The sequence below is a fragment of the Cherax quadricarinatus genome, chromosome 47, assembly GCF_038502225.1.
Source record: "Cherax quadricarinatus isolate ZL_2023a chromosome 47, ASM3850222v1, whole genome shotgun sequence".
NCBI lineage: Eukaryota > Metazoa > Arthropoda > Malacostraca > Decapoda > Parastacidae > Cherax > Cherax quadricarinatus.
This window is the reverse complement of record NC_091338.1, coordinates 11,365,064-11,377,563: the sequence shown is the minus strand read 5'-3', so window position 1 is coordinate 11,377,563 and position 12,500 is coordinate 11,365,064. Positions and strand designations below refer to the sequence as shown.

The following is a 12,500-nucleotide window of genomic DNA, read 5'->3' as shown; positions in this document are numbered from 1 at the left end:
AGTTCCTTTGTATAAAGGCAAAGGGGATAAAAGAGAGTGCAAAAATTATAGGGGGATAAGTCTGTTGAGTGTACCTGGTAAAGTGTATGGTAGAGTTATAATTGAAAGAATTAAGAGTAAGACGGAGAATAGGATAGCAGATGAACAAGGAGGCTTTAGGAAAGGTAGGGGGTGTGTGGACCAGGTGTTTACAGTGAAACATATAAGTGAACAGTATTTAGATAAGGCTAAAGAGGTCTTTGTGGCATTTATGGATTTGGAAAAGGCGTATGACAGGGTGGATAGGGGGGCAATGTGGCAGATGTTGCAAGTGTATGGTGTAGGAGGTAGGTTACTGAAAGCAGTGAAGAGTTTTTACGAGGATAGTGAGGCTCAAGTTAGAGTATGTAGGAAAGAGGGAAATTTTTTCCCAGTAAAAGTAGGCCTTAGACAAGGATGTGTGATGTCACCGTGGTTGTTTAATATATTTATAGATGGGGTTGTAAGAGAAGTAAATGCGAGGGTCTTGGCAAGAGGCGTGGAGTTAAAAGATAAAGAATCACACACAAAGTGGGAGTTGTCACAGCTGCTCTTTGCTGATGACACTGTGCTCTTGGGAGATTCTGAAGAGAAGTTGCAGAGATTGGTGGATGAATTTGGTAGGGTGTGCAAAAGAAGAAAATTAAAGGTGAATACAGGAAAGAGTAAGGTTATGAGGATAACAAAAAGATTAGGTGATGAAAGATTGAATATCAGATTGGAGGGAGAGAGTATGGAGGAGGTGAACGTATTCAGATATTTGGGAGTGGACGTGTCAGCGGATGGGTCTATGAAAGATGAGGTGAATCATAGAATTGATGAGGGAAAAAGAGTGAGTGGTGCACTTAGGAGTCTGTGGAGACAAAGAACTTTGTCCTTGGAGGCAAAGAGGGGAATGTATGAGAGTATAGTTTTACCAACGCTCTTATATGGGTGTGAAGCGTGGGTGATGAATGTTGCAGCGAGGAGAAGGCTGGAGGCAGTGGAGATGTCATGTCTGAGGGCAATGTGTGGTGTGAATATAATGCAGAGAATTAGTAGTTTGGAAGTTAGGAGGAGGTGCGGGATTACCAAAACTGTTGTCCAGAGGGCTGAGGAAGGGTTGTTGAGGTGGTTCGGACATGTAGAGAGAATGGAGCGAAACAGAATGACTTCAAGAGTGTATCAGTCTGTAGTGGAAGGAAGGCGGGGTAGGGGTCGGCCTAGGAAGGGTTGGAGGGAGGGGGTAAAGGAGGTTTTGTGTGCGAGGGGCTTGGACTTCCAGCAGGCATGCGTGAGCGTGTTTGATAGGAGTGAATGGAGACAAATGGTTTTTAATACTTGACGTGCTGTTGGAGTGTGAGCAAAGTAACATTTATGAAGGGATTCAGGGAAACCGGCAGGCCGGACTTGAGTTCTGGAGATGGGAAGTACAGTGCCTGCACTCTGAAGGAGGGGTGTTAATGTTGCAGTTTAAAAACTGTAGTGTAAAGCACCCTTCTGGCAAGACAGTGATGGAGTGAATGATGGTGAAAGTTTTTCTTTTTCGGGCCACCCTGCCTTGGTGGGAATCGGCCGGTGTGATAATAAAAAAAAAATAAAATATATATATATATATATATATATATATATATATATATATATATATATATATATATATATATATATATATATATATATATATACACATATTAGGTTGATAGACAGCAACCACCCAGGGAGGTACTACCGTCCTGCCAAGTGAGTGTAAAACGAAAGCCTGTAATTGTTTTACATGATGGTAGGATTGCTGGTGTCTTTTGTCTGTCTCATAAATATGCAAGATTACAGGTACGTCTTGCTACTTCTACTTACAATTAGGTCACACTACACATACATGTACACGTTTATTTATACACACTCATCTGAGTTTTCTTTGATTTTATCTTAATAGTTCTTGGTCTTATTACTTTTCCTTTTATATCCATGGGGAAGTGGAATAAGAATCTTTCCTCCGTAAGCCATGCGTGTTGTAAAAGTCAACTAAAATGCCGGGAACAATGGGCTAGTAACCCCTTTTCCTGTAAAGATTACTAAAAAGAATAAGAAGAAGAAAATTGTCAAAGTGGGAAGTCTGAATGTGCGTGGATGTTGTGCAGATGACAAGAAAGAGATGATTGTGGATGTTATGAATGAGAAGAAACTGGATGTCCTGGCTTTAAGTGAAACAAAGCTGAAGGGGGTGGGAGAGTTTCAATGGAGAGGAATAAATGGGATTAGGTCAGGGGTTTCAAATAGAGTTAGAGCTAAAGAAGGAGTAGCAATAATGTTGAAGGATAAGCTATGGCAGGAAAAGAGGGACTACAAATGTATAAATTCAAGGATTATGTGGAGTAAAATAAAGATTGGATGTGAAAAGTGGGTTATAGTAAGCGTGTATGCACCTGGAGAAGAGAGAAGTGTAGAGGAGAGAGAGAGATTCTGGGAAATGTTGAGTGAATGCGTGGGGAGTTTTGAATCAAGTGTGAGAGTAATGGTGGTTGGGGATTTCAATGCTAAAGTGGGTAAAAATGTTATGGAGGGAGTAGTAGGTAGTTTTGGGGTGCCAGGGGTAAATGTAAATAGGGAGCCTTTAATTGAGCTATGTGTAGAAAGAAATTTGGTAATAAGTAATACATATTTTATGAAAAAGAGGATAAATAAATATACAAGGTATGATGTAGCACGTAATGAAAGTAGTTTGTTAGATTATGTATTGGTGGATAAAAGGTTGATGGGTAGGCTCCAGGATGTACATGTTTATAGAGGGGCAACTGATATATCGGATCATTATTTAGTTGTAGCTACAGTTAGAGTAAGAGGTAGATGGGAAAAGAGGAAGGTGGCAACAACAAGTAAGAGGGAGGTGAAAATGTATAAACTAAGGGAGGAGGAAGTTCGGGCGAGATATAAGCGAATATTGGCAGAAAGGTGGGCTAGTGCAAAGATGAGTAGTGGGGGTGTTGAAGAGGGTTGGAATAGTTTTAAAAATGCAGTATTAGAATGTGGGGCAGAAGTTTGTGGTTATAGGAGGATGGGGGCAGGAGGAAAGAGGAGTGATTGGTGGAATGATGAAGTAAAGGGTGTGATAAAAGAGAAAAAGGTAGCTTACGAGAGGTTTTTACAAAGCAGAAGTGTTATAAGAAGAGCAGAGTATATGGAGAGTAAAAGAAAGGTGAAGAGAGTGGTGAGAGAGTGCAAAAGGAGAGCAGATGAAAGAGTGGGAGAGGCACTGTCAAGAAATTTTAATGAAAATAAGAAAAAATTTTGGAGTGAGTTAAACAAGTTAAGAAAGCCTAGGGAAAGTATGGATTTGTCAGTTAAAAACAGAGTAGGGGAGTTAGTAGATGGGGAGAGGGAGGTATTAGGTAGATGGCAAGAATATTTTGAGGAACTTTTAAATGTTAAGGAAGAAAGGGAGGCAGTAATTTCATGCACTGGCCAGGGAGGTATACCATCTTTTAGGAGTGAAGAAGAGCAGAATGTAAGTGTGGTGGAGGTACGTGAGGCATTACGTAGAATGAAAGGGGGTAAAGCAGCTGGAACTGATGGGATCATGACAGAAATGTTAAAAGCAGGGGGGGATATAGTGTTGGAGTGGTTGGTACTTTTGTTTAATAAATGTATGAAAGAGGGGAAGGTACCTAGGGATTGGCAGAGAGCATGTATAGTCCCTTTATATAAAGGGAAAGGGGACAAAAGAGATTGTAAAAATTATAGAGGAATAAGTTTACTGAGTATACCAGGAAAAGTATACGGTAGGGTTATAATTGAAAGAATTAGAGGTAAGACAGAATGTAGAATTGTGGACGAGCAAGGAGGCTTCAGAGTGGGTAGGGGATATGTAGATCAAGTGTTTACATTGAAACACATATGTGAACAGTATTTAGATAAAGGTAGGGAAGTTTTTATTGCATTTATGGATTTAGAAAAGGCATATGATAGAGTGGATAGAGGAGCAATGTGGCAGATGTTGCAAGTATATGGAATAGGTGGTAAGTTACTAAATGCTGTAAAGAGCTTTTATGAGGATAGTGAGGCTCAGGTTAGGGTGTGTAGAAGAGAGGGAGAATACTTCCCGGTAAAAGTAGGTCTTAGACAGGGATGTGTAATGTCACCATGGTTGTTTAATATATTTATAGATGGGGTTGTAAAAGAAGTAAATGCTAGGGTGTTCGGGAGAGGGGTGGGATTAAATTATGGGGAATTAAATTCAAAATGGGAATTGACACAGTTACTTTTTGCTGATGATACTGTGCTTATGGGAGATTCTAAAGAAAAATTACAAAGGTTAGTGGATGAGTTTGAGAATGTGTGTAAAGGTAGAAAGTTGAAAGTCAACATAGAAAAGAGTAAGGTGATGAGGGTATCAAATGATTTAGATAAAGAAAAATTGGATATCAAATTGGGGAGGAGGAGTATGGAAGAAGTGAATGTTTTCAGATACTTGGGAGTTGACGTGTCGGCGGATGGATTTATGAAGGATGAGGTTAATCATAGAATTGATGAGGGAAAAAAGGTGAGTGGTGCGTTGAGGTATATGTGGAGTCAAAAAACGTTATCTATGGAGGCAAAGAAGGGAATGTATGAAAGTATAGTAGTACCAACACTCTTATATGGATGTGAAGCTTGGGTGGTAAATGCAGCAGCGAGGAGACGGTTGGAGGCAGTGGAGATGTCCTGTCTAAGGGCAATGTGTGGTGTAAATATTATGCAGAAAATTCGGAGTGTGGAAATTAGGAGAAGGTGTGGAGTTAATAAAAGCATTAGTCAGAGGGCAGAAGAGGGGTTGTTGAGGTGGTTTGGTCATTTAGAGAGAATGGATCAAAGTAGAATGACATGGAAAGCATATAAATCTATAGGGGAAGGAAAGAGGGGTAGGGGTCGTCCTCGAAAGGGTTGGAAAGAGGGGGTAAAGGAGGTTTTGTGGGTTAGGGGCTTGGACTTCCAGCAAGCATGCATGAGCGTGTTAGATAGGAGTGAATGGAGACGAATGATACTTGGGACCTGACGATCTGTTGGAGTGTGAGCAGGGTAATATTTAGTGAAGGGATTCAGGGAAACCGGTTATTTTCATATAGTCGGACTTGAGTCCTGGAAATGGGAAGTACAATGCCTGCACTTTAAAGGAGGGGTTTGGGATATTGGCAGTTTGGAGGGATATGTTGTGTATCTCTATACGTATATGCTTCTAAACTGTTGTATTCTGAGCACCTCTGCAAAAGCAGTGATAATGTGTGAGTGTGGTGAAAGTGTTGAATGATGATGAAAGTATTTTCTTTTTGGGGATTTTCTTTCTTTTTTTTTTGGGTCACCCTGCCTCGGTGGGAGACGGCCGACTTGTTGAAAAAAAAAAAAAAATATATATATATATACAGTGGACCCCCGGTTAACGATTTTAATCCGTGCAAGAGGGCTCATCGTTATGCGAAATAATCGTTATGCGAATGAATTTTCCCCATAAGAAATAATGGAAATAAAATTAATCCGTGCAAGACGCCCAAAAGTATGAAAAAAAATTTTTTTTACCACATGAAATGTTAATTTTAATACACACAAACTGAAAAAGGCATGCACAATTAAATGACACTTACTTTTATTGAAGATCTGGTGATGATTGATGGGATGGGAGGAGGGGAGAGAGTGTGTTAGTGTTTAGAAGGGGAATCCCCTTCCATTAGGACTTGAGGTAGTAAGTCCTTTTCTGGGGTTACTTCCCTTCTTCTTTTAATGCAACTAGGGCCAGCTTCAGAGTCACTGGACTTCTTTCGCACAAGATATCTGTCCATAGTGGCCTGTACCTCTCGTTCCTTTATGACTTGCCTAAAGTGTTTCACAACATTGTCAGTGTAATAATCACCAGCACGGCTTGCAATAGCTGTGTGAGGGTGATTTTCATCCATGAAGGTTTGCACTTCAAGCCACTTTGCACAGATTTCCTTAATCTTTGAAGTAGGCAACTTCTTCAATTTCTCTCTCCCCTCCTCCGAAGCAATTTCCTCAGGTGTGGCCTCTTGCTCTTGAAGTTGATCTAGCAGCTCATCAGTGGTTAGTTCTTCATTGTCCTCCTCCACCAACTCTTCCACATCCTCCCCACTAACCTCCAACCCCAAGGACTTTCCCAATGCCACAATGGATTCCTCAACTGGCACAGGATTCTCAGGGTTAGCCTCAAACCCTTCAAAATCCCTTTTGTCTACACATTCTGGCCACAGTTTCTTCCAAGCAGAGTTCAAGGTCCTCTTTGTCACTTCCTCCCAAGCCTTACCTATAAGGTTTACACAATTGAGGATATTAAAGTGATCTCTCCAAAACTCTCTTAGAGTCAGTTGAGTTTCTGAGGTCATTACAAAGCACCTTTCAAACAGAGCTTTTGTGTACAGTTTCTTGAAGTTGGAAATAACCTGCTGGTCCATGGGCTGCAGGAGAGGAGTGGTATTAGGAGGCAAAAACTTCACCTTAATGAAGCTCATGTCCCCATAAAGTCGCTCTGCCACGTCTGTAGGATGACCAGGGGCATTGTCTAACACCAGGAGGCACTTAAGTTCTAATTTCTTTTCAGTTAGGTAATTTTTCACATTGGGGGCAAATGCATGGTGTAACCAGTTATAGAAAAATTCCCTAGTGACCCATGCCTTACTGTTTGCCCTCCACAGCACACACAAATTATCCTTGAGGACATTCTTTTGCCTGAACGCTCTGGGAGTTTCAGAGTGATACACTAATAAAGGCTTCACTTTGCAATCACCAGTAGCATTGGCACACATCAACAAAGTAAGCCTGTCTTTCATAGGCTTATGTCCTGGGAGTGCCTTTTCCTCCTGAGTAATGTAGGTCCTGCTTGGCATTTTCTTCCAGAACAGGCCTGTTTCATCACAATTAAACACTTGTTCAGGTTTCAGTCCTTCAGTTTCTATGTACTCCTTGAATTCCTGCACATATTTTTCAGCCGCTTTGTGGTCCGAACTGGCAGCCTCACCATGCCTTATCACACTATGGATGCCACTACGCTTCTTAAATCTCTCAAACCAACCTTTGCTGGCCTTAAATTCACTCACATCATCACTAGTTGCAGGCATTTTTTTAATTAAATCCTCATGCAACTTCCTAGCCTTTTCACATATGATCGCTTGAGAGACGCTATCTCCTGCTATCTGTTTTTCATTTATCCACACCAATAAGAGTCTCTCAACATCTTCCATCAATTGCGATCTTTGTTTCGAAAACACAGTTGAACCTTTGGCAAGAACAGCTTCCTTGATTGTCTTTCTGGTGCCCACAATAGTAGCGATGGTTGATTGGGGTTTCTTGTACAGCTTGACTAGGTCGGCTATACGCACTCCACTTTCATACTTATCAATTATCTCTTTCTTCATCTCTATAGTAATTCTTACCCTTTGAGGTGTAGGGTTGGCACTAGAAGCTTTCTTGGGGCCCATGGTCACTTATTTTCCAGAAACAGCACCGAAAATACTGTAATAATACGAAATATTCCGAGTGTATGCTTGGATGTTACCGCGGAGGCTGGCTGGTAAACAATGGGACGGAGCGGCACATGTGAGGCTGGCTGAGGGCACATTGGACGCGTCTCGGACGAAAATCGGTATGCGGGTTTTTAATCGGTATGCGGGGCAAAAATTTTGCGATAAAAGTAATCGTTATGCGGAAAAATCGCTATGCGATGCCATCGTTATGCGGGGGTCCACTGTAATGGGGTCCACCTCTATATATATATATATATATATATATATATATATATATATTATATATATATATATATATATATATATATATATATATATATTTTCAACAAGTCGGTCGTCTCCCACCGAGGCAGCGTGACCCAAAAAAGAAAGAAAATCCCCAAAAAGAAAATACTTCCATCATCATTCAACACTTTCACCACACTCACACATTATCACTGCTTTTGCAGAGGTGCTCAGGATACAACAGTTTAGAAGCATATATGTATAAAGATACACAACATATCCCTCCAAACTGCCAATATCCCAACCCCCTCCTTTAAAGTGCAGGCATTGTACTTCCCATTTCCAGGACTCAAGTCCGACTATATGAAAATAACCGGTTTCCCTGAATCCCTTCACTAAATATTACCCTGCTCAGACTCCAACAGATAGTCAGGTCCCAAGTATCATTCGTCTCCATTCACTCCTATCTAACACGCTCATGCACGCTTGCTGGAAGTCCAAGCCCCTCGCCCACAAAACCTCCTTTACCCCCTCTTTCCAACCCTTTTGAGGACGACCCCTACCCCTCTTTCCTTCCCCTATAGATTTATATGCTTTCCATGTCATTCTACTTTGATCCATTCTCTCTAAATGACCAAACCACCTCAACAACCCCTCTTCTGCCCTCTGACTAATGCTTTTATTAACTCCACACCTTCTCCTAATTTCCACACTCCGAATTTTCTGCATAATATTTACACCACACATTGCCCTTAGACAGGACATCTCCACTGCCTCCAACCGTCTCCTCGCTGCTGCATTTACCACCCAAGCTTCACATCCATATAAGAGTGTTGGTACTACTATACTTTCATACATTCCCTTCTTTGCCTCCATAGATAACGTTTTTTGACTCCACATATACCTCAATGCGCACCACTCATCTTTTTTCCCTCATCAATTCTATGATTAACCTCATCCTTCATAAATCCATCCATATAACCCTACCGTACACTTTTCCTGGTATACTCAGTAAACTTATTCCTCTATAATTTTTACAGTCTCTTTTGTCCCCTTCCCCTTTATATAAAGGGACTATACATGCTCTCTGCCAATCCCTAGGTACCTTCCCCTCTTTCATACATTTATTAAACTAAAGTACCAACCACTCCAACACTATATCCCCCCCTGCTTTTAACATTTCTGTCATGATCCCATCAGTTCCAGCTGCTTTACCCCCTTTCATTTTACGTAATGCCTCACGTACCTCCCCCACACTTACATTCTGCTCTTCTTCACTCCTAAAAGATGGTATACCTCCCTGACCAGTGCATGAAATTACTGCCTCTGTTTCTTCCTTAACATTTAAAAGTTCCTCAAAATATTCTCGCCATCTACCTAATACCTCCATCTCCCCATCTACTAACTCCCCTACTCTGTTTTTAACTGACAAATCCATACTTTCCCTAGGCTTTCTTAACTTGTTTAACTCCAAAATTTTTTCTTATTTTCATTAAAATTTCTTGACAGTGCCTCTCCCACTCTATCATCTGCTCTCCTTTTGCACTCTCTCACCACTCTCTTTACCTTTCTTTTACTCTCCATATACTCTGCTCTTCTTATAACACTTCTGCTTTGTAAAAACCTCTCATAAGCTACCTTTTTCTCTTTTATCACACCCTTTACTTCATCATTCCACCAATCACTCCTCTTTCCTCCTGCCCCCACCCTCCTATAACCACAAACTTCTGCCCCACATTCTAATACTGCATTTTTAAAACTATTCCAACCCTCTTCAACCCCCCCACTACTCATCTTTGCACTAGCCCACCTTTCTGACAATAGTCACTTATATCTCACCCGAACTTCCTCCTCCCTTAGTTTATACACTTTCACCTCCCTCTTACTTGTTGTTGCCACCTTCCTCTTTTCCCATCTACCTCTTACTCTAACTGTAGCTACAACTAAATAATGATCCGATATATCAGTTGCCCCTCTATAAACATGTACATCCTGGAGCCTACCCATCAACCTTTTATCCACCAATACATAATCTAATAAACTACTTTCATTACGTGCTACATCATACCTTGTATATTTATTTATCCTCTTTTTCATAAAATATGTATTACTTATTACCAAATTTCTTTCTACACATAGCTCAATTAAAGGCTCCCCATTTACATTTACCCCTGACACCCCAAATTTACCTACTACTCCCTCCATAACATTTTTACCCACTTTAGCATTGAAATCCCCAACCACCATTACTCTCACACTTGATTCAAAACTCCCCACGCATTCACTCAACATTTCCCAAAATCTCTCTCTCTCCTCTACACTTCTCTCTTCTCCAGGTGCATACACGCTTATTATAACCCACTTTTCACATCCAATCTTTATTTTACTCCACATAATCCTTGAATTAATACATTTATAGTCCCTTTTTTCCTGCCATAGCTTATCCTTCAACATTATTGCTACTCCTTCTTTAGCTCTAACTCTATTTGAAACCCCTGACCTAATCCCATTTATTCCTCTCCACTGAAACTCTCCCACCCCCTTCAGCTTTGTTTCTTGTTCTTGTTTATTTCCTCTTATCTCCATGGGGAAGTGGAGCAGAATTCTTCCTCCATAAGCCATGCGTGTTTTAAGAGGCAACTAAAATGCCGGGAGCAAGGAGCTAGTAACCCCTTCTCCTGTAAAAGTTACAAAATTTAAAAAGAGAAACTTTCATTTTTCTTCTTGGGCCACCCTGCCTTGGTGGGATACGGCCGATTTGTTGAAAGAAGAAAGAATACTGTACTGTATACATGTATAAGTTTAAAGTACTATAATTATGCAACAAAAATTCTAGAAAATTAGTTTTAATACAAAATTATTTTAATATACTAAAGAAATTATGAAAAATTAGTGCTATCAATTTAGTGTACTAAAAAAAATGCAAACATTACCTGAGCACACAGGACATTCCACCATGGCTATGTTACAGTCAGTGTTCAGGGGAGAAGAACCACCACCATTCTCCAAACCATCTTTCATAGAGCCTTTCCTGCCTTTAGATGTACCATATTTATCAAGCGGCTTAGAACCAAGGCAATAACCAGGTGTATTATCGTTATAATTTGTTGAACGTGAAATCCATGTAATTGTTTGGTGCCCATCTTCCTTGGAAGAGAAGCTATTAGATTTATTTTTTGCATTAGCCTTCTGGCTTGTTGGTACATCATCTATGAAACCACCACTTATGGTTCTTTTAGATGATGCAGTAGAAATTCTGTCCTCATCATCAATAATGGAAAAACCATCTTCAATACTATCTACATCAAAGGCAAACTCTTGAGTGTCACTACTCGAAAGTGTATATGATTTATTTTCTTTTTTCCTCTTAGCCTTTGGGCTAATCCAGATATCTAATTTAGACTGTTTATTTAAAGAAGGCTGTGGTGTTGTTTTCTTAGGCCTTCCCCTCGAGGGTTTCTTGGGAGTAACTACTTTCGAGTCAGAGAGAGCAATACTATTCCGATGTGGAGAAGACAATAACTCAAAAGAAAGATTATCATTCTCCCGTAACTTCAACCTGTCACTGCTTACATTTTTAGGAGAATTACTTTCATTTTTCAGTAAATCTTTTGATCTTCCGGAAGATTCTATACGTTTAAATGTAAATTTACCAACGGATCGAGAGGGTGTGCTGATATTCGCTGACTGATTAATTTTTTTATTGTTCAGTCCATGTGTATCTTGTAAAGGCATATTTTTCTTGCTTTTTTCTCTTTCAGCATTTTCATTTGATTTCACTAAACTTCTTAATTTTTTTTCTTTCTCTCTTCTAAATGATTTTCTTTCATGCCCTAAAAACCCATTTTCACTTGATTTAACAGCAGAGTTTTGTTGTTTCTCCAAGCTATCAAGCCTTTGTTTGGCATAGTCCAGGGCAATATCTTTAAAAATTACTTTTTCATCATGGCTCAGCTCTTTCTGTCTCTGTTTTTCAAACTGCTTGCGAACACCTGAAAAAAGAGGGTCATTTAAATTGTGATGACTGGGTACTTCTGGAAAGACAGCTACTGAATAAATGATAATGAATGTGTTTCCTTCACTGGGTCACCATACCTTAGAGGGAAATAGCTGGTTTGGTAATTTTTTTTTAACACACTGGCCCTCTCCCACTGAGGCAGGGTGACCCAAAAAAGAAACACTTTCACCATTATTTACAATAGTACTGTCTTGCCAGAGGAGGGAAGACAGGGTAGGGGTCATCCAAGGAAAGGTAGGAGGCAGGGGGTAAAGGAGGTTTTGTGTGTGAGGGGCTTGGACATCCAGTAAGAATGTGTGTCTGTGTCTGTGTCTGTGTCTGTGTCTGTGTACTCACCTAGTTGTACTCACCTAGTTGAGGTTGCGGGGGTCGAGTCCGAGCTCCTGGCCCCGCCTCTTCACTGATCGCTACTAGGTCACTCTCCCTGAGCCGTGAGCTTTATCATACCTCTGCTTAAAGCTATGTATGGATCCTGCCTCCACTACATCGCTTCCCAAACTATTCCACTTACTGACTACTCTGTGGCTGAAGAAATACTTCCTAACATCCCTGTGATTCATCTGTGTTTTCAGCTTCCAACTGTGTCCCCTTGTTACTGTGTCCAATCTCTGGAACATCCCGTCTTTGTCCACCTTGTCAATTCCTCTCAGTATTTTGTATGTCGTTATCATGTCCCCCCTATCTCTCCTGTCCTCCAGTGTCGTCAGGTTGATTTCCCTTAACCTCTCCTCATAGGACATACCTCTTAGCTCTGGGAC

At 40.6% G+C, this 12,500-nt stretch overlaps 1 protein-coding gene across 1 annotated transcript in view; it reads right to left on the bottom strand.

Moving 5' to 3' along the window:
• The window catches only part of LOC128696480 (uncharacterized), a 44,234-nt gene that overhangs the window by 14,921 nt on the left and 16,813 nt on the right, over nt 1-12,500 (bottom strand). Inside the window, exon 8 of the mRNA XM_070094676.1 lies at nt 10,658-11,716. Coding sequence (XP_069950777.1) covers nt 10,658-11,716 — 1,059 coding nt within the window. The remainder of the gene's footprint in view (nt 1-10,657; nt 11,717-12,500) is intronic.